The 27,085-nt window shown below is 47.8% G+C and overlaps 1 protein-coding gene and 1 non-coding gene across 2 annotated transcripts in view; both read left to right on the top strand.

Moving 5' to 3' along the window:
• THBS4 (thrombospondin 4) overlaps positions 1-27,085 on the top strand; it is a 247,068-nt gene that overhangs the window by 47,314 nt on the left and 172,669 nt on the right. Inside the window, exons 2-5 of the mRNA XM_086960723.1 lie at positions 15,397-15,600; positions 20,513-20,760; positions 22,083-22,185; positions 26,824-26,906. Of these exons, the coding sequence (XP_086816849.1) occupies positions 15,397-15,600; positions 20,513-20,760; positions 22,083-22,185; positions 26,824-26,906 (638 nt within the window). The remainder of the gene's footprint in view (positions 1-15,396; positions 15,601-20,512; positions 20,761-22,082; positions 22,186-26,823; positions 26,907-27,085) is intronic.
• Positions 23,701-23,891, top strand: LOC147726666 (small nucleolar RNA snR46). Its single transcript, XR_015309642.1, has one exon. It is a non-coding gene; the product is annotated as a small nucleolar RNA snR46 (small nucleolar RNA).

Raw genomic sequence — 27,085 nt, 5'->3', positions numbered from 1 at the left:
AGGCATTAATGGTCCGTCGTAGCTAGGGTTCTATGGCGGCAGCGGCTCTGTGGAAGATGTGCGGCAGTTAAGGGTCAGTGGAAGCTCCTCAGGGAGTGCTTTTCATGGTTGTGATGGTATCTTGGGTGGTGACCAGCGTCCAGGTGGTGATGGTGGGCTGGCTGTCGTCTTTGGAGGGAAGGGCGGTTTCTTTAGCCTGTTTGCTAAAGTTGTCGTAGAAGGCCTTGATTTTCAGGTGTAAGTAGGAGCTGAGCTTGTTGCTGAGGGCCTGGGTGGGTGTGATGTCTGCTGCTTTGCTGGGAGGGTTTGGTGAATTGCTGGATGATACTGAAGAGTTCCTTTGCTGGAGTGAGGATTTTATTTCGGATGAAGGTTGTCTTGGTGGATTTTATGAGTTAGTGGTATTCTGTCATGGTGTTCTTGTAGTTCGTCAGGTCTTCAATGGTTCTGCTGCTTCTCCATCGTTTTTTGAGATGTCTGCAGGAGTGTCTGGATTCTTGGAGGTCGGTGGAGAACCAGGTGGCCTTCAAGGAGCATTGTCTGTCGGGGATGCAGAGGGGGCGAGCTTGTCTGCACAGTTGGTGATCCAGCGGTGTAGTTCCTTGGCTGCACAGTTGACGTTGGTCGATGCGATGAGGGGGTCGTGGATGAGGGTGGAGTTAAGGTGCTCGTCTGTGACCTTGCTCCAGTTTCTACGTGGAGGGCGTGGTGTGGGTTTTTGAGCGGTGGCAGTGTTGAAAGAGAAGTGGTGGTCCATCCAGACGGGCTGTGTGGTGTGGCTGAAGCGGATGTTGTTCCCTCCTGCAAAGATGGGGTCGAGGGTGTGTCCTGCCTTGTGGGTAGGGGTGGTGACAAGCTGATTCAGTCTGTTATTGACAAAGTTGTCCAAAAGGACGGTGGAGTTGGGATCGCTGAGGTTGTTCAGGTGGAAGTTCAGGTCTCCGATGAGTATGTAGTCCATGGAGGCGATGTCGTGGGGTGTGATGAGGTCAGCGATGGTAGTGGTGAACGAAGTGCCAGGCCCTGGGGTCTGTATGCGAGGGTGCAGCGAAGCATAGTCCTAGGGGAACCCCCAATCAATCAATCAATCAAGGAATTTGTAGAGTGCACTACATACCCGTGAGGGTCTCAAGGCGCTGGGGAGGGGGGTGGCCGCTACTGATCGAAGAGCCAGGTCTTGAGAAGTCTTCTGAAGGTCAGCAGGTCTTGGTTTTGTCGGAGGTTGGTTGGGAGGGTGTTCCAGGTTTTGGCGGCGAGGTGGGAGAAGGATCTGCCGCCGGCCGTCGTTTTCCAGATGCGTGGGACCGTGGCGAGGGTGAGGCTGGCTGAGCGGAGGCTGCGGGTGGGGGTGTAGAAGCTGAGTCGTTCGTTGAGGTATGCTGGTCCGGCATTGTGTAGGGCTTTGTGTGCGTGGATGAGGAGTTTGAAGGTTATCCTCTTGTTGATTGGGAGCCAGTGTAGGTCTCTCAGGTGGGGAGTGATGTGGCTGTGTCGGGGGATGTCGAGGACCAGCTGTGCCGAGGCATTCTGGATGCGTTGCAACCATCTCAGGAGCTTGGTTGTTGTTCCTGCGTAGAGGGCGTTTCCATAGTCCAGCCTGCCGGTGGCGAGGGCCTGGGTGATGGTTTTTCTCGTTTTGGAGGGGATCCACTTGAAGATCCTGCGGAGCATTTGGAGGGTGCTGAAGCAGGATGCGGAGACGGCATTGACCTGCTTGGTCATGGAGAGGGTGGAGTCGAGGATGACCCCCAGGTTGCGTGCGTGGTCGGTGGGTGCTGGGGCTATTACCAGCGAGGTTGGCCACCAGGAGTCGTCCCAGGCTGAGGGGGTGGAACTGAGGATAAGGACCTCTGTCTTGTCAGAGTTCAGCTTCAGCCTGCTATCCTTCATCCGTTCGGCAACGGCCTTCATTCCCCTGTGGAGGTTGGCTTTGGCGGTGAGAGGGTCTTTGGTGAGGGAGATGATCAGTTGGGTGTCGTCGGCGTAGGAGATGATGTTGAGGCTGTGCTGGTGGGCGACATGGGCGAGTGGAGCCATGTAGATATTGGACAGCGTTGGGCTGAGAGATGATCCTTGAGGAACACCGCAAATGATCTTGGTTGTCTTGGAGCGGAAGGGTGGGAGGCGGACGCTCTGTGTTCTGCCGGAGAGGAAGGATGTAGTCCAGGCCAGGGCCTCCTCTTGGATTCCGGCGTCGTGGAGGCATGCTGTTAGGGTGCGGTGGCAGACAGTGTCTAAGGCGGCTGAGAGGTCCAGGAGGATGAGGGAGGCTGTTTCTCCTTTTCCATAAGGGTCCTGATGTCGTCTGTGGCGGCGATGAGGGCGGTTTTGGTGCTGTGATTGCTGCAGAAGCCTGACTGGGATGGGTCCAGGATTTTGTTGTCTTCAAGGTATCGGATCAGTTGTCTGTTGACAATTTTCTCTATGACTTTCGCCGGGAACAGGAGAAGGGAGATGGGCCGGAAATTCTTGAGGTCCTTGGGGTCCGCCTTGGGTTTCTTCAGTAAGACGTTGATCTCGGCGTGCTTCCAGCTTTCCGGGAAGGTTGCTGTCTCGAAGGAGATGTTGATTGTCTTCTGGAGATAGGGGGCGATGGCTGTGCTGGTTTTGTTGAAAATGTGATGTGGGCATGGGTCAGATGGGGATCCGGAGTGGATGGAGTTCATGGTCTTGATGGTGTCTTCATAGCTGTAGTTGGACCAGGCGATCAGGCGGCTGATGCACATGGTGGTCGCAGGGTTGGTGGGCTAGGCGGTGGATGTGGGGGTTGTGGCGTTGAAGCTGTTGTGGATGTCGGCGATCTTGCGGTGGAAGAAGTTGGCCAGTGAGTCGCACAGGTCTTGAGAGGGGGGGGTGTCGTTAGTGTTGGAGCCGGGGTTGGAGAGTTCTTTCAAGATGTTGAAGAGCTCTTTGCTGTTGTGTGAGTTATTGTCTAGGCGGTCCTTGAAAGCGGTCCTCTTGGCGGTCCTGATGAGCTGGTGGTGTCTGCGGGAGGCGTTCTTGTGGCCCGTGTAGCTGTTTGGTGTTCGTTCGCGGAGCCAGTTCTTTTCCAGTTTTCGGCAGGTGCGCTTGGAGGCTTGGAGGTCTTCGGTGAACCATGTCGCTTTCTTGCTGGAGTGGTTGGCAGCGGGGGTCCTGAGTGTAGCGAGGGTGTCGGCGCAGTCTTTGATCCATTGTTTGAGGTTGAGGGCAGCAGTGTTGGGGTCGATGGGGTCAGGGGGTGGTCTCAGGGCAAGGGTGGTGATCAGTTGGTCTCCGGTGACCTTGTCTCAGCAGCGCGTGGCATCTGTTGGGTGTGGTGGTGTGTGGTGGGTTTCCTGAAGGTGAAGTGGACGCATCTGTGGTCGGTCCAGTGGGGTTCTGTGGTGTGGTTGAAGGAGACATGGGGACTTGCGGAGAAGATGGGGTCAAGTGCGTGTCCCGCGGCGTGGGTAGGTGATGTTACGAGCTGTCTGAGTCCGAGGTTGGCGAGGTTGTTGATTAGGGCAGTGGTGTTGGCATTGTTGTTGTTCTCGAGGTGGAAGTTCAGGTCCCCGAGGAGGATGTAGTCCGCAGAGGTGAGGGCGTGGGTGCTGATGAGGTCGGTGATGGAGTAGCTGAACTATAGTCGGGGTCCGGGCGGTCTGTAGACAAGGGTTCCTCTGAGGGTGGTATTGGGGTCGGTGTGTATCTGGAAGTGCAGGTACTCGGCGGTGTTGAGGGTGTCGTCGGTGTTGGTCAAGCCTCTGATGGTGTTCTTGTGGACGGTCGCGATTCCCCCTCCCACTCTGTGGTGCGGTCTCTGCGGGAGATCTTGTAGCCTTCTGGGATGGCGATGTCTGGTGCTGAGATGGTGTTCAGCCAGGTCTCCGTCAGGAAGGCGACGTTGGGGGCGGTCGAGTCGAGGAGGTCCCAGAGTTTGATGGTGTGTTTGCGAGCGGAGCGGGTGTTGAGGAGGATGCATTGGAGGTGGTTGGGATCCTTGCTTGACGGTTTGGCAGGGCTGGATGCTGGTGATGCTGCAGTTCCGGCAGGAGAAAGGTCCATTGGTGCGCTTCGGTGTGGCCCGGTAGCAGGCGTGTTTTCGGCCGGGGTTGAGTGCGTGGAGGATGCTGGCGTCGTATTGTAGACGGGTGCAGGGGGTCTCCGGGGTCCAGGGGTTCTGGCACTGGGCGCTGTCCAGGTGCGGACGGGTGCAGCGGCCGCCATAAGATCATGTGATCAGACTGGCAGCCCATCCACAACTTCTCGCTACATGACGCTGTGATATCCTCTGGGATGAGTGTTGCGCTCTACAAATAAATAAATGAAATAGGGATGGTCTGGATCTGGAAGTCAAGGTGTTCGGTGGTGGAAGGGGAGGGGGGAGTCGTTCATGCTGGAGGTGGAGAGTTGGAGGGAGCTCTTGTGTGCGATGGTGAGTCTTTCTCCTGGGCGGTTGGGGCAGTCCTTCCTCTGGATCTTGTGTCCGTCAGGGATGGTGGTGTCGATGTCGGGGTGGAGGAGGCGTTTGTCCAGGTTGCTGTGAAGAAGGTGACGTCTGGTGAGAGATTGTTGAGGAGGTCGCATATTTCTACAGCATGTCGTGCAGGGAGCGCACATTGAGGAGGATGCACTTCAGGCCTTTGGTGGTGTTGGCGTCCTGCGTAGGGGCACGGAGGGTGGTGAAGGTTTGGTGACAGTGGCGGCAGAAGAACTGGCCATGGGTGGTGTTCGGCGTGGACAGCTGGCAGTTGTTGTTCATTCTGGGGTTGAGTGCAAGGAGGGCAACTGAGTCGTAACGGTGGATGGTCGGAGAGGGTCTCTGGCGCTGGTTGCGGTCGGGGGGGGGCGGATGGGCTCTGGCCACGCCTGGACAGAAGATTCAGTGGATGCACATCCAGGTGGCTTCTATTAAGCAGGACAGGTAACCTGCTACACCTGTGTAGGGGCACCTTACAGTACACAGTAATTTCCTTCGAAATCGGAGTCTTTGTTTAGTCATGTTCAGTTATGTTATTGGGGTATTTACAGACGGCCACTATCGCCATCTAGCGGCCTCTTGGTGCTGATGCAATGCTGCTGCAGGAGAGAGATATTTCGAAAGCAAGCTGACGAGTTACAAAAGAGGGCCAAATTGTCAGCTTCACTTTAGGAAATCTTTTGGCGACCTTGCTTTCCTTGGCGATTGTTCAAATAGTTTTACTTTCCTTTGCTTGCTCAATCCCGGGTTCTGAGGAACTATCTTGTACAAATTAAAATGTACTTTTTTAAACTCAGCGGTTCAAAGGCCAACTTCATATTCAGTTTTCAATATATAAGCCTTGCAACAGTTTAATCCTAATTCTTCGCCCACCCACCAATCCCCACTCATATTTTGTCCCACTATTGAGGTATAAGTGTAAAAATACGAGCGCGACCCCTTATAGCCAAGAGCTTGGGTGCTATAATCAGTATTAAAAAAACAACTACTCTTGACAATTGTCTAATAGATCTATATGTGCACTACTTCTGCAAACAATCAAACCATAGTACTTCACCATTCCTGAAAAGAAAAAAAAAACAAGGAATGTGTATATATTTATATCTTTAGTTAATTAAAACATCATCAGAATGTACATTCATGGTTCTCAATAATAAAAAACAATATATCAGACAGTGATTCAATTTATCTCTCTTTGATGTCTTTTTAATATTTTGAATCACTGTCTGATATATTGTTTTTTATTATTGAGAATTCCTCCAATTTGTATGCTGTCCACTTTTAAACGTAGAGTGCCCCGCTTCGATTGGTGCAGGCACTCTAACAAGCAGTGAAAGTCTCCTGAACTCGGTGCTCCCAGGATCGGTGTATATACACACATTCTTTGTTTTTAGGTCTCGCCTGTCGATGCGCATGCGCATCGAGCAAGCGAGACTATGGGGGCTTATCCACTCTTTATCCACTGCAAGGAATCGTGGCGATTCCTTGCAGTGCCCGTGACTTTTAAGCTCAATGCGCATGCGCATTGAGCTTAAAAGCGCGTGCACGTCCGTCTTGTTTTACCCGCTCCGCCCCCTCCCCTTCCCGCCGTGTCGCATTTCTCCTCCCCCCTCCCCTCTCTTCCCTCCGTCTTGTTTTTTTCCCTACCGAACCGTGACCATTGTGTTCAAACATGAACTATTGTAACGTTTGCGGTTCAATGGTCTAAACAGCGTGACATTTCCATTCTTCTTTAACAAGTGAACAGTATGCAATTGCCACGATAAACCTAAGATTACACTGGCATTAAATCTCAGACAGGCCTTTCTCAAACAATTCTCTTCATAACAAGAACACAATCAATCAAAATAGGCTTTATTCGATTTAAAAGTGGTAAATCATGAAAGAACAATGCATTAAAAAAAAAACAAGAACACAAATCAACCATTTTCAGATTGTTAATGTAATAATATGGTGTGGCTAAGGCCAAACCTACAAAGAACGACTTTAAATCTGATGGAAGAAGAGCATCCTTGTGGTATGTTAAAACAATCGCTAATGATGTCCTTCCCGCACGCGACATTAAAACTAAACACCGTAATTGCCCATTCACTGAATTTTTAGTCTGCTTCGCCGAGAAAAATGCAATTTTTCTATAACTTATGATGCGCACACTGCGAACTACCTTTTGACTGAGGTCCGATGACGGAATCAACCATTTCTGCATTTATTATGCTTTGTCACATACTGTGAAGTGGTCTGTTTTTTTATATTATTTTTAATGCCTGCATACCTAAAAGAAAGGATCTATTAAACCCCAGCTAGTTTCACAATAAATGATGCAGTCATTTCCACAATAGGCCTATTCGTAATCACATATGCTTGATGTCCGAACACTGTCGAGGCGGCAGGCAATGAGTGGGCCAATAACAATATCACAGAGAAAGAAAAAACGTCACAGACTGGCTGTCAAATGACACAAGCTTTCCCACGGCCTGTTGAAACGCTCTACCGTCACAAAAAACAAACTGCAACTTATTAGATGAGCAAGTGTCATTCCCCTCACAACAATCGTGTGTCAAAGAAGGGGAAAGCAGCAAGTTTGGCAAAATTCTGGAGCTCAATTAAACTTCCCGTTTCGTAGGGTTGGGAAATCCTCTCCCGCCTGCCCCGTTCACCTCGATTCTATTAATTTCATCTAGGACTGAGACAACAGAAGTCTGCAGTGATTTGTCGTGCGGGCAGCATTGGGCTTCCCCCTGCTCGCCAGACTGACTCTCCGCCCCCTCCGTGAATGCTCTGATCACAGCTCAGCCACGACTCTCACTTCGCACATGCCACCCTGTGTGTTTGCTGGAGGCTATGGTCGCGCGCATGCTGTCCAGAGAAATCGACGACTATTGGCACCAGGGGGAGGAGGGGCAGGCGTAGCCCGCAGTTCTCATTTGTACTTGGAGACCCCACGCAGCCTAAAAGCGAACAGGAAGGCTTGGTGCATGGGTAGGTACCTTGCACCCAAAGACACAGAACAAGACAGAATGGATCAAAAATCACTCATCAGCATCTGGAGTGGCACTAAGGTACACGAGCAGTACCCTAAAACTAGTGCTACGTGCCTAACGACCATTACCATCGCCACCAGGCCAACAAAGAATCCGAAACCCCCCTCCGTCAACCACTCCACGAAGTTATGTTACACAGCACTTACCACTACCCTGTCAACTCCTGGTGCTGAACACATATAGTATTCATCCTAACTATAGCGTCACACCACCTCTGACACCAATCATAACCCCAGAAACACACCTGATCCCCTCCATACTGACTGAACAAACTGTCCAGGAACCATCTACCCAACCTCAAAATTTTACCCGCTCCGCCCCCTCCCCTTCCCGCCGTGTCGCATTTCTCCTCCCACCTCCCCTCTCTTCCCTCCGTCTTGTTTGTTTATTTTACCCGCTCCGCCCTCTCCCCTGCCCGCCGTGTCGCATTTTTTTTTAAATCCCCACTTCCCCCCTTTTAACGGTTCAACTACATTTGTGTCTACACTGGGAGCGAGGTAAGTCTGGTCTTGCAAACACTACAACACCTCATGTTTACTCGTGGTGTAGATAGGGATCATTAAAATACATCATATCTGCCCGTGGTGAGTAAAAGAAAACTTCACGTCCACCTGGGATGAACACCTCTACAGCTCACGTCTACCCGTCGTGCTCTCTAGAGCACCGCACACATACCTGGGTGCACTCAGTGACACTTCATCTCTGCCCGGCCATTGGTCCTCTCAGTAGCAGTCACGCCAGCCCGTGGTGCACTCAGTAACAGTCTGCCACGGTGCACGCAAGAGCACCGCATAGCCACCCGTCGTGCACATAGTAACAACACACGTCACAAGCATTTTTCCCTCAGAGGATTACTAAACCAAGAAGGATTTTGAAATGAGAGTGAAGGTAGAGGTTGTGGACGCTATTTTCAGCTCAGGGTCCTTTGCGATTGCAGCGGTTGTCTGCTGTTGCCTGTGTCTGTAATCAAGCTCTCTATTGGCTCGTGCTACCGGCTGCCAGGCTACGCTTGGCCTCTGGTTGTTGCTGGTGTTGGATGCAGCGTGAGGATTACGTTTCACCATCTAACTCCTGGTCGTTATCTCTCTTCTTGTATCTCCGGTCTTCAACCCAAGCTGCTACTAATAAGTTTCACAAAATTTGGGACTGTTTCCTTCATTCTTCATTTTACATATGCTTGTTTAGTGTAGTACACATGCTTACGCAGGATTAGTACTTGGCACCATTGCTCTAATTAGTATTTATTTTGCCTTGCATTATGTTGTAGTTGTTTGCTGGTTTCTTTAATATGTGTGAAATGTAGCCCTGGTTCTGTGTGTTTTTCTGCGCTTTGTTTATTTTACCCGCTCCGCCCCCTCCCCTGCCCGCAGTGTCGCATTTTTTTTAAATCCCCACTTCCCCCATACCCCCCAGCAATGCCAACACTGATGCCGTGCTCTGCTGCTTGTTTTTTTCTTCCTCACTTCTAGCTGCTGCAATTCCAGTCCAGCAGCCTGGGCGACGGAGGGAGGATTTGCAAGCAGAGCTGCTCCCATTTGCAATCAATTTCCGTAGAATTTGCCAATGATTTAAATGCTTACTTTTTTCCGCATTTTTGTTAGCACAGAGCTGTGGCATTATCGAACCGCCGTCGATCTCTTTCTGCTTACTCAACAAGGCGCACTGTTGACAAACACTGATGAGCCAACTGGTTTAACGAGGATAGCGATGTTGGCCACCCCTCACCCTCACTCACCCTCACCCTCACCCTCACTCACCCTCAACCCCTCACCCTCACTCACCCTCAACCCCTCACCCTCACTCACCCTCACTCACCCTCACTCACCCTCAACCCCTCACCCTCACTCACCCTCACTCACCCTCAACCCCTCATTCACCCTCACCCTCACTCACCCTCACTCACCCTCAACCCCTCACCCTCCCTCACCCTCACCCTCCCTCACCCTCACTCACCCTAACCCTCACTCACCCTCACTCACCCTCAACCCCTCACCCTCACTCACCCTCACCCTCACTCACCCTCACTCACCCTCACCCTCACTCACCCTCACTCACCCTCAACCCCTCACCCTCACTCACCCTCAACCCCTCACCCTCACTCACCCTCAACCCCCCACTCACCCTCACTCACCCTCAACCCCTCACCCTCACTCACCCTCAACCCCTCACCCTCACTCACCCTCAACCCCTCCCCCTCAACCCCTCACCCTCACTCACCCTCACTCACCCTCAACCCCTCACCCTCAACCCCTCACCCTCAACCCCTTACCCTCACTCACCCTGAACCCCTCACCCTCGCTCACCCTCAACCCCCCACTCACCCTCACCCTCACTCACCCTCAACCCCTCACCCTCACTCACCCTCAACCCCTCACCCTCACTCACCCTCAACCCCTCCCCCTCAACCCCTCACCCTCACTCACCCTCACTCACTCACCCTCAACCCCTCATCCTCACCCCCTCACCCTCAACCCCTCACCCTCACTCGCCCTCACCCTCACTCACCCTCAACCCCTCACCCTCAACCCCTCACCCTCACTCACCCTCAACCCCTCCCCCTCAACCCCTCACCCACCCTCAACCCCTCACCCTCACTCACCCTCAACCCCTCACCCTCACTCACTCACCCTCAACCCCTCACCCTCAACCCCTCACCCTCAACCCCTCACCCTCAACCCCTCAACCCCTCACCCTCACTCACCCTCACCCTCACTCACCCTCAACCCCTCACCCTCACTCACCCTCACCCTCACTCACCCTCACCCTCAACCCCTCAAACTCACCCTCACTCACCCTCACTCACCCTCAACCCCTCACCCTCACTCACCCTGACCATCACTCACCCTCAACCCCTCACTCACCCTCAACCCCTCACTCACCCTCACTCTCACTCATCCTCACTCACCCTCACTCACCCTCACTCACCCTCAACCCCTCACCCTCACTCACCCTCACCCTCACTCACCCTCAACCCCTCACCCTCAACCCCTCACCCTCAACCCCCCACTCACCCTCACTCTCACTCATCCTCACTCACCCTCAACCCCTCACCCTCACTCACCCTCACCCTCACTCACCCTGAACCCCTCACCCTCACTCACTCACCCTCAACCCCTCACCCTCAACCCCTCACTCACCCTCACTCTCACTCATCCTCACTCAACCACCCTCAACCTCACTCACCCTCAACCCCTCACCCTCACTCACCCTCAACCCCTCACCCTCAAACCCTCACCCTCACTCACCCACCCTCAACCCCTCACCCTCACTCACCCTCAACCCCTCACCCTCACTCACTCACCCTCACTCACCCTCAACCCCTCCCCCTCGACCCCTCCCCCTCAAACCCTCACCCTCACTCACCCTCCCTCACCCTCAACCCCTCACCCTCAAACCCTCACTCACCCTCAACCCCTCACCCTCAACCCCTCACTCACCCTCAACTCCTCACCCTCACTCACCCTCACCCTCACTCACCCTCAACCCCTCACCCTCACTCACTCACCCTCAACCCCTCACTCACCCTCACTCTCACTCACCCTCACTCAGCCTCAACTACTCCCCCTCACCCTCACTCACCCAAAACTCCTCACCCTCACCCTCACTCACCCTCAACACCTCACTCACCCTCACCCTCACCCACCCTCACCCTCACTCACCCTCAACACCTCACCCTCAACCTCAACCCCTCACCCTCACTCACCCTCACTCACCCTCACTCACCCTCAACCCCTCACCCTCACTCACCCTCACCCTCACTCACCCTCACCCTCACACAGTGCAATAGTTCTCAGACCATTTCAGTTAGAGCTTTTAGAAATGTTTATGGCTTTTTTTATTTGTAATACTTTAGCATTGGCTACAGGAAACAAAAATGCTAAACATTTACAAAAAAACTCTGGTGAAGTACTATCGTTTGATTATTTGCAGAAGTAGTGCACATATAGATCTATTAGATAATTGCCAAGAGTAGTTGTTCTTTTTAAAAACCCACTATTCAGGTAACCAGTATTTTGGCGAGGTGTTACCAACAGGATAATCCTCTCACCATGCGCCCCTGAACTCCACCTCACCCGCTGCAAATGCCTCCGTGCGGTGGTGACTTTCAACAGGATTTACGGGGACCTGAGTCATCAGAAGTTACAATTATTTTGGCCTGATTTAGGGGCTGGTCTTTGGGCACTAATGGAAAATCTGCCAAAAATCCACAGATTCTATTTTCGGCCACGTGTAGGGCGGTATAACCACCCTACTTAGTCTAGCATTTTGGTGGGAATTCTGGATTTTCTTCCCACAGTAGAGACATTAGAGAACGAAACTTTGTAGCCTTGGCAGAGCCCTTTAGATAAAGCGGATTTCTTACGTCTGCCTCGGGGTCGAAATCCTGCCTCAGTTGTGGGCGCACGAACGGTCTGCTGCCAGACAAACTCTTACATCACACTCTTCGTTAGTGCCTCCAGAGGAGGGGTTCGTTATGTATCCCTAAAAAGTCAAACATTTGCTGTAAAACTACACGTAATTCTGCAGGAGCAAATTCCTGATGTTCTACCTTATGGCTTTGTAGATGTGCCCCCCTTTAAAGGCGCACTGTAGAAAACGTGTCAGCATGGGTGCAAACAGCTTTGAGCACCATTTGCCCACAGTAATTGCTTTTTGAACATGGTGTTAACACCAGACAATGGGCGTAAAGTAGATTAATAGTTTTCACACAGATAAAAAAGTACAGCCATCCCAACTGCTGCAAAAACCTTGCGCCAACTTTTACTGCTGCACTTGAGGTAACTGTACCTTGTCATACTTTAAAATTTGATGTTGTATTTTTTTTAAAACAGTCACTCAACTGCTTAGCCCACTACCTAACCTACCCACGTTGGGTTATTTTCTTTATGAAATAACCAACTGTTTTGCAAGTTGGTCTAAGGAGGAAAAGCCCCACCTTGACTTCTCCTAAAATTGCCTCCACAGGAACATGTGAGTCAAACCGGACTTGTGTTTCCAGAATATAATGTCTTGTCACTTGATTCAAAGAAGGTGGCAACAGAGAATCTGCAAAAATTGGGTCTCTGAGGTTTAAGGAAAAGTGATGGGCCTGTGGGGCTGCATAGAGAAGTGAGGCAAGCCGGGTACTAGGAGGCAGGCCGATTCGCTCTTGTGCTGTGAGGGCAGCAACCTACCTTGCGCTTTTGTCTCTCACCCTTACATGTGCAGGGTGCCAGTCTGGCTAGAGCCCTGCGGCCTTTGAGAACCTTCAGTAGCTTGAGAGGGGTTCGGGAGTGAACCCCGGCTCAAAAGGCTGGCCTCCTTTGGCCTTGCAGGAGTAGGTGGAATCCGCCTGGACCTTTTATGGTACATTTCAGTGCCTACATTTTGATGGTAGTTATTACACCATCAGTGGTGGATATGCTCCCAGACGTTTTCTCCAGTGGTAGAAACAGCCCTGTTGGTGGAGACACATACACTGCCCTGGCAGAACACTATATACACAGCTGACTTTCTACCTGGGCCTTGACTTTGTAGAAATCCTGCCACATTTGTGGATGTGCTGTTTACTCTTTGACTCTAGTAAGTCAACCACCGGTCTTTATTGCCTCAGGACTGCGATTATACATGGGATGCCCTCCTTTCACTCTGGCACCAAAGCATGTCCTTTAAACCCTTATCGGCAATAGATCTGGCCTTCGTACTGAAAAAAGAGGCACAAAACCTCAATGCAAGCGTTGACATAAATTCAGAGCTCTAAATGGGCAGGTGCTGTCAGGTACTGAGTACCTGACATTCTTTATTTTTGAAGAGATAGTACAGACACTTCTCAGCTCTGCTTCAGTGCTTTTAATGGGTGAGTACTGGCACTTCTCAGCAACAAACAGGTACTCTGGGTTAAGGTGTAGCTGCACCTTGTTATTTCCATGTCAACCACTTCATAGATCACACCCATCCTTGTACACATGCAGCAATGCACTCACAGGCACGCATGGAGGCACCAATGCACAGGGACTTGTAGCCTCCCTTCTGCACAGGTAACAGACCAGGGGTGTCCATGCCAGAGACACCACACAGAGAGTATCACACGAAGAGAATGTAGTTCCTAGGTGGGAATTGGGGGAAAGGGTTGGGAAAGACAATACTTTTGTCTTGTTGCCCTCACACACCCCGAGAGGTGTCATGCTTCATCATTGGGCCTTGCTCCTCGTCGGGCCGGTGCGGCAATGCTCGACGGGCTCACCGTTTTTGGGGCTCTTTTTCTGAGATCTTTTTATGATTTATACAAATCAATTTTACTTGAAATATCACAGACCGTCGGAAAAATAAATGAACATTTGAAGGTTGAAGGGGGCTGCTTCTTCCAGTGCTGAACATTATCAGGTTTCGATTCAGCAATTGGGTTGATTCCTGTCATTGCTGGCATGTAAAAATGTAACCTAATTTAGAATACGCAACCTCAAGCAAGGCTGTATCAGAGGCCTGAGCACAAGTAAAGCTCATACCATGAGGGTACTAGCAAAGAAACACGCGGACAGTCACCTACACTCAACCTGGATCAAATAATAATAGCATTACACAGTTGTGCAAGCAGAACCTCAGTAAAAATGTACCTAGATGAGCTCCGATGTGCGGTTGTGACATATATTTCCCTGCATCACAAATGTCCCACCACCAGTCTATAAATGTTGGCGATTATTTAGCCTTCACATTTCTACCTGGGACAATTCTGCTTATCATCACTCCATAAAGAATTAGTATCTGTGTTGATGTGCACCGGAGATTAATCAGGAATCTGTGGTCGGGATTGTAATAGAAAGATGAAAGACCAGTGTTGCAATAGCACAGGGAGAACATATGTACGACCATTCCAATTGGCGATTTGCAAAATGGAATCTCCTAATGTGTCAACACATTTAGCTATTCCCAATGGGGTCACAAATGACCTATCTCATCAATATTCAGGTCTGTGACTGCTTTTTCAATAAAGCCTTTTTTAAATGCAGCCCGTTTTCTTGAAAGGAAAACAGGATGCATTAAAAAAAAATTGAAACATTTACTTTTCATTTTGTAAGAGTAGGCAGTGGTCCGTGGGACCACTGCCTGCTCTTAATTTTTTTTTGCCGCCCATCACAACTGGTTTACCACCTACTTGAAGTAGTTGCTTACTGCAATTGTTTTGGTAGAAAAACAATTGTACATACCAGTGCGACTTGCTATTAGGAAGGGACGCCCTTGGCACGCCCCTTCCTAATAGTGACTCGCAAACTCTATTTTGTCAGTCTGTACTAGGTTACCAACTCAGAACATAGGGTTTGTACATACCACAACCCTTTTTAGCGGTCGCAAATGGGCTGATTTTCCAGTTGTGACCACTAAAAAGGGTCCTACATCTGGCCCATAGATTCGAATGTCAGCTTCTGGTCCATTGGAACCCTGTCCCTGATCTCCCTTTGCTATTTCATGAGGTCGGTATACTGTAGGAATGCTACCTAAGTTGGTATTGGTGAATTTTATATTTGAATGGGGTCGTGGATTAGTGCACATGTAGAAGAGCTTTGTTAGGTGCAAAGCTGCATGTTGACCGTGTTAATGGCCTCACCAAAAGCTATGGACCCCGGTGGATCATGCAACAAGAAAGTTGGAGATTCGTGTTTTCGGCTAGCTCCCAGATCCCTTTTGCCAGCCCACAAGCCATCTAACTTATTGCACACAAGATGTATTCTAAAAATCATCACTGAAAGTCCCATGTTGATATTTACTGGACCCACTGAAGAGATCAGTGCAATGGACCCGCTTGGCTTTCATCTCTTCGCTGATATGCATGTTGTTCTTGAACCTGAGCTCTAGGTCATATTACGCTTAACCAGTTCATGATTGTGGTACTTACACATTAGTCACTTGCTTATGTCTCCCTCCATTTTTGCCTTCCAGTTCTGGATCTTCTCTCTGCTCCGGCCCAGAGGCAAGTGACACAGTTTCTTCAAAAAGAAATGAGAGATCCGACTTTAAGTGAAATATATGTGCTGTCAACGTTCAAACTGCAGCCCAAGACCACCGCCACCATCTTTGGGCTCTACTCTCCGGTGGATAATAGCAGGTTTTTTGAATTTGCTGTAATGGGAAGATTGAATAAAGGTGAGTTTCTGGGGCTGAACCATTTATACATTAATTCATAAACTGCAGGGAATACCTTAAGAACAACACAATGGCCTATAGCCATTCTAAGTCTAAATGCCAATGCCACAGTTGTGTTCTTTGTAATGTATGGTAAAATTAGCAGGTTAAGCTAATCCTTGTGAATCTCACTTTGACTAAGCCTCCTGGAACCTGATTGTTGAGGCTTGCTGAAAAGTAAAATAAAACAATAAAGGACATATGCACAGTTTCTGGCTACTCGTGGTTGTAATTTACACATGTTTAATTCTTTTTTAGTAGTAGAAAACACATTGAAAATGTTAAAGATATAAAAATATGGCTATTAATCGGGGCAAAGTAGAGAATCACACCTGTTAGATGCCAGATGGTCAGATGTATTGAAAACAAACCAGTTTCTAGAAATTCCGATTAGGGATTTCCCAGCATTTGCCATCAAGGCAACACATCCAGTGGCTCAAGGATGAGCTGAAGGAGAGACAAGGACAACAGAGAAACACAAATGTGTTTTCCTGACCTCATCCTCAGGGAGACAATCCCCAGTCCTGCAAGGGCTGGCTGAAGGATACACAGTTGCTTCATCCCCATCACACTCCAGAAGATTCCTTAGCATGACAACTCAGTCTGTCAGCCTGGGCCTTTATCCAGGGTCTGCAGGAAAGCTTTTGCCAAATCAACCTGTGAAAGCTGGAATTTCTTTACTTGGTGTTGTACTTTCAGACATATGGGAATCCCACCAGTGCCTGACAACATTTCACCAGCCACTCTTCGTTAATGTTCAAAAAGGCTTTTTTTTTCTCTGGCAAAGGAAGCCCGGTTTAGAAACGAGGAGAAAGCGAGCAGTCTTCCTACATCAGAACCATCTTCTTTTGCAGAACAGCTCAGAGGATTCTATCTCACCACTTAGCTGAACAGAGCTCTTAGTCCAGATGCCGCTGAATTTGGGGATAGTCTAAATGCCTGAATAATCACTCTATGATCTCCTTCCTGCTGCGAACCAAAGAGCGCGGACAAAAGCTAACCAGAACTTCTAATATATCCACTGGAATCCTCAGCATCCTGAAGTTTATGCTCCTCCTAACATTGCATCTATGTTCTAAGTGAAAAACTCATAAAGAGTACTGACAGAATCCTAAATAATCTGACAGAGTTTCAGAAGGAAAATGGAAAGGTGCCCCGATCAATCTGAACCAGGGGTTTTTATACACAGTTGATGCATATTAGCCCCTCCCATGCTGGTGACGGAACCACTCCATCACCAGCCACGGACGCGCTGTGCTGATGACGGAGCGGTTCCGTCACGGCCCGCTCGGCGCACCTGTGCGGTGCGGATTCCGCGCCTGCACTGGACGTTCTGTGGAGCGGGCGGGCCGTGACGGAACCACTCCGTCATCAGCACAGCGCACCCAAGGCTCGTGACAGAGCAGTTTCGTCACGAGCATGGGAGCGCCGCGCGGCCCCCCCATCCCCTAGCGCTGCGGCGGAATTGCCGCCGCAGCGAAGGGGTTAATTAACAAAACTGCAAAGTCAGCATGGCATGATCACAGTTAGGTCACATTGGCAAATCAAAAACAATTTCTTAAATCTGAAAGGTTCTTAACACTAACCCATTTATTAAGGTAAGAGAAATCTTCCGCTTGCTTCCTCAGCAACTGCACTCCAGAGACATACAACACAATATGAAACATTTTCTCAACAATAGCTCATAGACCTATGTTCTTCGAAGTGCCTGCATCAGAACTAGCAATAGAAACCCTTCAGAATTACACATCAGTCATACGATGGAAGATTTAATGAAAAATAAATGCTTTTTAACACTACTCTCCACTTACGTCATAGCGCACTGCGCTCTGCGGAAACTGTGGGGAGAGAAGGCTCGCAATTGGGAGGGGGATGAGCAGGAGCAAGATGAGCAGGACACCTGAAGCGGCATCCATTTTAAAATAATGGTGTCTTACACAAAAATGTGGCATAGTTATACTACAATATTAATCACACTTCTAAATGAGATAATCATGTTGTTTTAAGTGCAAAATCAGGAATGCATCTGTTACGCTCACGTGCATCATTAAAATGAATAATTCACACAAATTACTTGTCAACCGAAATTTCACTTCAGAAAAAAACGTTAACAATGACACCCAACTCTGACATAATGCTGTGCCAGGCACAATGGCATTGTTTCTTGGCATACCATGGCAATCCAAGTCATGATGGTGACTACTTGTAGCCTAATGTTGGCCCTCACTTAATGGTGGAAATTCCTGGCATATGAGGGTATTCCTGGCATGACGGCGCCCAAAGCGGCATAATATTGGTCATAGAGTACACAGCATGATAATGATTTGTTTGCCTAATTCTGGCCCAGACACCACAAACTCAATTCTTTGTATATTGTGTGCATAAGATTGCCGGTAATGCCAGATACATGTAAGTAAACCTGTTGATAGTGAGTTGAACAGGTTGAGATACTGTGGCCCTTTCATCTTACTCTGTTGAGATACTGTCACACCTTGGAGAAGTGTGGCTCAATGATTAGAGTGGCAGACCCTGATGCAGAGGTCTAGCCTGGGACCAGGGTTCAATTCCCCGCCACGGGGTCTTGGGCTCAAAAATTCCACACACCCGATAATTCTCGCCTCGGTGCCTATTCCAGTCATGGAGTGCAACTCTGCAACTCTGGTCAATAGCTTGCTTAATCTCCACAACGGCCCCCACAACGCTAAGGGTGCCTGGCCTCCACCTTGGGGTTGCCCAGGAGTGGACGCCTCACAGGGAAAACCAGGATGGGTTCCACAGCGGTATTCGTACAAGCGCCTTGTGACCCTTTCGGGTGAGTAGTGCGCTATACAAGTATCAATTTACATTTACACCCTATACAAAGTAGGCATTTATCCAAGCCCTCGCTTATCTATTCATTTATCATCCAGCCTCCATACTTCCATCCACCTGTACAGTTACTTACTCACTCGACCATCCTTGCTTTCTTGTTTTGACTCATTTTCACATTTACCCACTCACACATCTAGATACCCACACACAAAAAGTCGCCAATCATTGAAAATGCACTTTCACTTATAAATAGAAATACGTGATGTATTTATCAATGTCTCATTTATTGACTGAGACTTTTGCCAGTTTTCCAGTCTATTTGAGGGTCCAGACACTGCCTCGAATATTATAGAGAAACCTTTTCATCCAAACCTGGATGCACTATTGCTAGGATGCTGTCAGAAACATGGCTTCTAGGTTATTAGTCGATAAAATGTGAAGAATGTGGGGGGCATGTTCTAGCACAAACTGCCCACTTGTGCTTCATGTACAGAACAATTAGTTTCATTGTTTCTTAAGTGTCAAGTAATATCTATCCAAAAACACATTTTTTGTCATTAGACTATACAAAATATGTTCCGAAAATTGGGAACAAATACGTTTGTCCTTTTCACATTGATCCGAATGAATTATTTGTTTTCTCAACCAGAAAAATAAAGTTTGCCTTTGTTTCAATGGAAATAGAAAGGAAATCGATGAAGCACACTCAGACTGTCAAGCAATATTCCCAGAAAGATAACACAATTATTTCAAATATAATAAACCTTTTTCTGATTGAGGTCACTCACACTTGAAGCAGCCAGTGAATTAACCCCAGGTTACAGTATGTTGTTACAGATGCACATGGTTGGAAGCTGGGAAAGTTTAAAGTAGAACCCAAAGTTGTCCTAAAGTGTTTAAGGGCTCAGTTGCAGCCACCACCAGCTTGACCCATATCCGCCTCGCCACCTACCTTCCTAGTCACAGTTCTTATGCAGCGTTGACGAGTCCTCGCCCTACCTGCCACCTGTCGCATCCGCTGGACAAACAGTGAAGGCTGATCCTTCTCCATCTGCGAGCCAAGACCTGGAACGACCTCCTCCTGCACCTCAGAGCTCACCATCGCTCCAGCACTTCAGGAAGGACCTCACGACTTGGATGTTCAACCAATAGGAGAACAAGCAGATGCGCCCTACAAATCCTGACTGAGTCCTCACCTTCGACTGTTTCATTTCTCTAAACAAGGAAGTTCTTCCTTTAGAGTCCTGAAACAGCAAGATGTATTTATTTGTCAACTTGCCTATAGATAACAAGGTCTCCTTCCCCATCCTCTTACTGTATAGAAACAGGATCATTTGCACATTGTAAGAGGGCCAATCCTGAAGGGCTTGAATGTAGGACTGTGATGAGGAAGTCTTCTTCTCGGAGTAATGACGATTACTGATAATTAATTGAACCAAGAGACCAAAGTTAAGAAAGTGCTTCCCAAATATCCTATGCAGCTGCTCACAGCTTGGGATGATGGCTGCTCCTACCATCAGTTTGCTTGGATTCAGGAAGGTGTGTGCTGGGTGATGCCCGGTTCAGGTCCTCTGAGCCAAGCTTTGGAACGCTCTCCAAACTGATCTGTGCAACACTAGAGAGCACACTTGCTCCAGAAAAGCACTACAGAGTGACCTCTTTGGAGAATGTTCTGCGTAAGTGTTGCCAATTTATTAAATGATTTCTCCCCATAAGTTTCATATTCTCTTGCCGCACTTACAGGTCAGTGGGATTCGGGCCTGTGATCCACACAGCTTTGAGAAGCCCATAGAATGCAGGGTGGGGCAGAGTTTATCAGAAACAGATAATATAACATTTAATTTTTGAGTATCAGCTCTCATGGAGTAACCAAAGCCGACGGAATATTAAAAGAACAGAGAGAGTTATAGGGCTAGTAGGTAGAGTTTGCTGTTTTAAGTGAATTCTTGAATCCATGTGATGAACTCCAAGAGAAATCCAACTCTTGGCCTTGTTTTAATCTTGTGTATTAGCGCTGTGGACTGCATCTGGTGATAGCCAATCATGTCTTTGTATCCATCAGCCTCCCTTCGCTACTTGAAGAGCGATGGCAAGCTGAACTCCGTCATCTTCAGCAACATCCAGTTGGCTGATGGGAAGCGCCACAGCCTCCTACTGCGCCTCAGCGGCCTCCAGCAGCGGTCCAGCACTGCCGAGATGTACCTGGACTGCATGCAGGTGGATGCCGTTCGCGACCTTCCACGCGCGTTCTCTGGCCTGCCGCTGAGCTCGGACTCCGTGGAGTTAAGGACGTTTCAAAAAAAGCCTATGGTAAGTGAGGCAAGAAAGTGGCTCGTGGGGCAGGAGAGACAAAGTGCACGTGTTGAATACGTACAGACTCTCATAGAAGAGTTCTTGAAAGAAGCATTAGGCCCTCAAGGTGTGCACAAGTACTTCTTCCATAAAGTTGGGCTCCCTGATAGGCATATGTTAAGCAGGGATGAATGTTGCACTAGCTCATCAGGACATCCCTTTTCCAATCCTGGGCTTTTCTGTTAAAATCCTTTCTATCAGGTGTGTCAGTAGGGTTCATTGGGAATAAAATATAATTACAATTCTCAGAACGTGTGAGGTTCTCAATTGCAAGACCAGTGACTGGAAACTATGTGACCAGAGGATAGGCAAGTAGGTAATCCTGTCTGAAAATGCCCTGATGGTACAGTGATGATACTGAAAGATTCTGTAGCTTCTTTTAAGGTATGGGTAGCTGGTCAAAAAGGATTTATTATGTGTTCATTTGTGCCGCTCTGAAAACAGCAAGAGACTAATAGATTACTATCTAGAGCAATAGTTTTTTGACAGAATTTGTAGTTGTGTTTGATGCAATGGCTGACTTAAGCTTGATCTGTGCTCCAGAATAGAGGAGGAACACAGTTGTTAGAGGACTCGCTACTTCTTCATAGTCTGCATATCACAACCTTATAGTCAGGGCCACTGGAATTATGCGATTATGCGACTGCAGGGATTTTCGAATAAGTATAGATTTGCTGCATTTACCACATATTCCACAATCTGCCGCATAATCTGATTTTAACAAAAAAATTGTTTCTACCTCATAAGTTATAAAAAATGCAGAGACACGTGTTGAGCGCAGTGGAATGCCCTTTTCAAAGCTGGACTGGTCACCTTTCTGTTGCTTATTGCTATATTTGGGTTTTAAACTGGTACTGAAGCGCAACCAAGGCCCATACAATGTTACCAAGTTTAAAAATTATGAAATAATTAAGTAATACTATTACGAAATGTGCTGCATTGTGCCGCATAATTTGACTTTTCTTGCCGCATAATTTATTCATCCCTGCCGTATAATTTGTCACTTTCCTGCTGCATAATTCCAATGAAATGGCCCTGCTTATAGTTTAAACTTTTCTCCCAGGTCATATTGTTAACATAACCGTAAAAGGCCGTCGCCCTCTTTACTTTGGAAGCCACCAAGCACCACTGTGGCTCATGGAGGGGCTGGCGTGGGCTCAGGCTTACACACCAGGCATGACTGGGTTCTTGTGGGTGCAATGCATGTGATCCTTTCATAGCCACAGGGGCACAAGTTCTTGTAAATGCTGACATTCTTGGATTCTGTTCTTGATCTACAGGACTCAATGGAGGAGCTGAAGCTGGTGATCGGTGGATCCCTCTCCCAGGTGGCTTCCCTTCAAGACTGCCTCCTGCAGCAGAGCGAGCCCGTACAGAGTTCAGGTATCGCAACCGTCCTCAACAAGCGCAATGCAATGGTGCACAGCCAATTACCGCTCGAGATGTATTACTCTTACCCAAAAGATGAAATGATATACGCATCACAGCATTATTTAAACTCTCATGAATTATGCATTCAGAGATAGATAAATATTGGGTTGTGGTTAATGTTTTTGTTGAACAACAGCCCAGTGTGGAGTGCATGGGCCATATGTAGGTAGCCCAATTACGATTGCAAATGGCGAAATTCGCAGAATTTCTGCGTTTGCGATCGCAATTTGGGCAGTGTGCTATGTAGCACACAAAAATCCACACGCAAAATAGGGAATCGCAAAATTTGCGATTTCATATTTTGCAAATGCATTTAAGGAATCCCAAATTGCGATTCCTTAAATGCAATGTTGGAAGCACCCAAGTTGTGCGATTTTGGCTTAAGGAATCGCAAATTACCACCAACTTCAGGTTGGTGGTAATTTGCAATTTCTTTGAAAAATTCACTTTTTTGCATTTTTCAAAGTGCCATGTGGCGCACATACATGCCCTTAGCGCATGTATGTGTGCCACATGTGCACACATGTTTATTTCAGGGGTGCAAAAAGGTGTCCTATTGACACCTTTGCAACCTTGAAATTGCATTCTCAATTTGCGATTCTCTAATTGGGAATCGCAAACTAAGAATGCCTTCCATTCATTCCTATGAGCCTTCTAGCCCATAGGAATGAATGGGAAGGTATTCCTTATTTGCGAATCTCAATTTGCGATTCGCAAATAAGGAATAGGTGGGATTCGCAAAATATTTTGCTAATCCTATCTACATTGCGTTTTGCGATTCTCTAATTGCGATTCCCTAAAAATCGCAATTTGAGAATCGCAAAAAACATATTACCTACATATGGCCCCATATGTTATTTAAGTTTTGGAATGTGCGATGCATGGTCATTGGGCAGCCATTGGTTTATATGAGAGAACGTAGTCTCGTAAACCTCCTCACCCCCTTCTTTGTCCCGTCAGCGAAGGTCCACCAGATGCTATTGTTGTATACTTTTGAGATCCATCCTAAGGCTCCAGTGTATTTTTCCAATTGTCCTTCAATACGATTTTATGGGGTAGATGTATCAAGATTCCATTTTGCGATTTCTAAATAGCGATTTTTAAGGAATCGCTATTTAGAAATCGCAAAATTGAATGTATGTAGAAAATCGCTATTTTTTAGCCATTTCTTAGTCTTCCTTATTTGCGAATTCGCAATTTGCGAATCCGCATTAAGGAATAATTCCCATGCATTCCTATGGGCCAGGAGGCCGATAGGAATGATTGTGAAATATTTCTTAATTTGCGAATCGCATTTTGCGAATTTGCAAATTGAGAATAATTTCAAGGGTGCAGGGGTGTCTCAAAGACACCCTCCTGCACCCCTGAAATTTACATATGTGTGTGCATATGGCGCACATACATGCCCTATGGGCATGTATGTGCGTCACATCCCACCTTCACAAATGCAAAATAGGGCATTATTGAATGAAATCGCACATTACCACCAACTACAAGTTGGTGGTAATTTGCGATTTCTTAACACAAATTCGCAATTTCTAGAACCCACATACATCCCATTTAAGGAATCACAAAATTTGCGATTCCTTAGATGCTTAAGCAAAATAAGGAATCGCAAATTTTTGCGATTCCTTATTTTGCGATTTTGTGATACATTTCAAAAAATGCAAAAAAGCCTTTTGCGAGTCGCAAAAGCTTTCGGCCTTTGCGAATCGCAAAAGGCTTGATACATCTACCCCTTAGTATCCTAAGGGCAAAATCACTCTATGGCTGAGGCACTCATTACATTCAAAGATACCATCAGGAGAGCCCTCCCCTGAATTTGTTAGATTCAGGAACACAGGTTCGGTATCTGGGCCAGGTTCATATTGTTCAAATAAAAATAGGCAGGGTTAGAGATGGCAAAGTCCAATTTTGCAAAATAACTTCTCAGTCCCCTTCCAAGACTTAGTCCAGAAGGGAGCTGTGTCCATGGAAGAACCTAGTAGCAGGGCATGGAGTTACCAGGGGGCAAGGATGGCTTTTCCTTTAGATGTTTGTAAAATTCACACCAATGAAGCTGCAGGTTTCTGGGCCTTCAGAAGCATTGTGCATGACCTTTTACAACCTAAACACTTACAAAGCTATTTCCAAACAAGGGGTTAGTAACTGTTGGACGGGAACACCCCCACATTTCATGGGGGTTTAGAGCAGGGGTTTATTCAGTGGGAAAATATTTTTCCTGTGGAGCAAAAGAAAAATGTACCTTACCGTCAAACTGTCCCCCTAGTTAGAATCTGTCGGTATGTATGGGGGAGAAGGAGTTCTCCTGCAAATGTATGACTTTATATAGTTCCAGGAGTACTGCAACGGAGTTCATGAATCTTTAGTCAGAAAGTTACTTTAAGATTAGGAGAAACCCTTTTGGGAGTAGATTTAGAAGTTTTGAGAGGACTTTTTCAATTGGACCCTGAACAGTGCCAGGGATATAATGGCTCCATATAAGTACCCTTTAGGGCAGATGTAAAAACGTACCCAGTGGTGATATAGATCAATCAAGTGAGAAGCACGTTTTTAGAAGGGCGCCGTTTGCACCTGATCTCGACTTTTTACTAATGTACCCATTTGCGCAGGTGGCCTCGGTGATGTAAATAGAGAAAGGGCAGGCGGCCGGCTGTCATATTTGTATACCGAGGGCCGCTTTGTCTCCCTCAGAGACGCTATTGCAACATATAATTTGAGAAGTGGACAGTTGCTGCAATATGCTAAGTAAGCTGCAAGGGCCCGACAGCTGTGGCCCACGTTCCAGGAGGCTCCAGAACCCTCGCACACCCTGGTGACGCTTTTGGGTATGGCGGGGACGCAGACTCATCTCCCATTTGTACCTGGCTCTTCGCTCTGATAGACAACCCTTGCAGCACAAGGTCGAGGACACATGGCAACAGCTGCATGTCACGCAAACAAGATGAAGAGACAGCTAAGCGGGATGTCTCGAATTCCCTTCCTAGTTGTGGATGGCTCTAATCTTTTTAAATAGCTATCAGAGAGTGACACCTAGTGGCATCCAGCTCTGTTGGTCAAAACAGCTGTATGAGCTCTGCTGATTAGGCAAGCAGTGCTCTTACCCGACCAGGCCTGAGAGTGTTCCAGAATTTGGCCCAGTAGATGAGGCGGCTTAACACTTGCTGACTGCAGTGCGTGGCAAAATAAATCCAATACATTGATGTTTGCAGGTCCAATTTAAGTACATAAAAAAATTAGATATCTGCAATTCCTCCGCCTGCTGGTGGGAAATGCCACTGAATGAGAAACACTATTAATATTTCTGCAGGGTTTGTGTTTTGCAGGCCAGGCAGTGGTTGCCAAGTGGCCTTCTCTTACGTGATTTACACGTTCTGCCAGTTCTGACTTTGCAGTCCGATTGATCACCTATTAACTGTGTCTGTTGGCTGCTTAAAATGCTAGTTTAGAACATTGTCACTGCATGAGATCACATGCCTTATTAGTGTCAATGAATATAAACATGTTTTAAAAGAACTTTGTGAATTGCATTAATGTGCAGGAGCTGGGATATCCAACACTACAGCCAATACATTTTGGCACATCACAGGCATATCAACACAACTTAGCTGAGCTGCACTTATGTTAAGTTTGTGTACAGGGTGGTTGGTGCTCAGGGGCGGCTCCTCCACTAGGGCGGAGGAGCGCCACCCCATGCTTTCTCGCAGTGTGAGAAGCATGAACATAAAATGGTAATAACTTGCAATTATTACCATTTTATGTTTGGTTGCGGGCGGGAGGGCGGGCAGGGCTGCTCTGCAACTAGGGCAGGGGAGGAGTGGTGTGCCTACCCACCCCTAAGTGCGCAAAGACTGTTGGGTCGGCCCCCTGGGGCCACCCAAACCAGTCACGTGCACTCTGGCCTTCTCCATGTAGGCTGCATTGCAGTCTGCATGGAAAAGATGGCCACCTCATAAGCCGCTGGCTGGGCGGCGTCCCGACCAATCACAAAGCTGATTGCAGCGTTGTGATTGGACTTGGGAAGGGAGCCTGGCTGCCTGGCTGCCTGGCTGCCTGGCTGCCTGCTTCCTGTTCCTGCCAGAAGCAGGAAAGCCGGAGAGCAGGAGCAGTGAAGACGCGGCAGCCAGCCGAAGGAAAGGTAAGTTTAATGTTTTTAAATAAGTATTTTTAAATTAAACCCTCTACACCCACACCCGCAAGCCATGCCGGCCGCAACTGGTGGTGCCAGGGACATGCACTCACCATCAAATATCACTCAAAGTGTGACACATAAGGCAATCAAATTGTCACACATGAACACAAAGAAAACAGAGAAATGACACACTTAAGGAGTCCGAAAACGTGGCAGATATAAATTGCTGCGAGAAAATGTCGCCCATAGTCTTTGAATGTCACTCATAATTACAATGAAATTATGAAAAAGTCACTCATAAGCAATCTGAAACCTTGGCAGCTATGTGACAGTAGGGACGAGATTTACGGTGTGCATTAACAAATTATCTTAGCTACTCTTTACTGGTATATGAATGTTCAAAATGGCGTCTGTACACGCACACTGTTTATTGGTTCTTATATGGATGTCTTTCACAGGTGACACGAATAGGCTGCTACTTGTTCAAATGACGCAACTTAACCAACTTCTGGGAGACATGAAGGAACTAATGTCACAGCAGGTGAGGCCCTTTTTTATTTTAAGTGTCATGCAACTAGTCCCTTAGCTATAAAGAACATTTTAAGTTTTAAGTAGGAAATCGTTAACTGACTCCACTAAGGAAAAATAAGGCAGCGATAGAGTGGGACCGGAGCCCCACACTTTCGGCCACATGCATCAAGGTATTTAGGAATCGCAAAC

The sequence above is a fragment of the Lissotriton vulgaris genome, chromosome 3_1 (assembly GCF_964263255.1).
Source record: "Lissotriton vulgaris chromosome 3_1, aLisVul1.2, whole genome shotgun sequence".
Taxonomy (NCBI): Eukaryota; Metazoa; Chordata; class Amphibia; order Caudata; family Salamandridae; genus Lissotriton; species Lissotriton vulgaris.
This window is presented reverse-complemented; position numbering and strand designations above follow the sequence as displayed.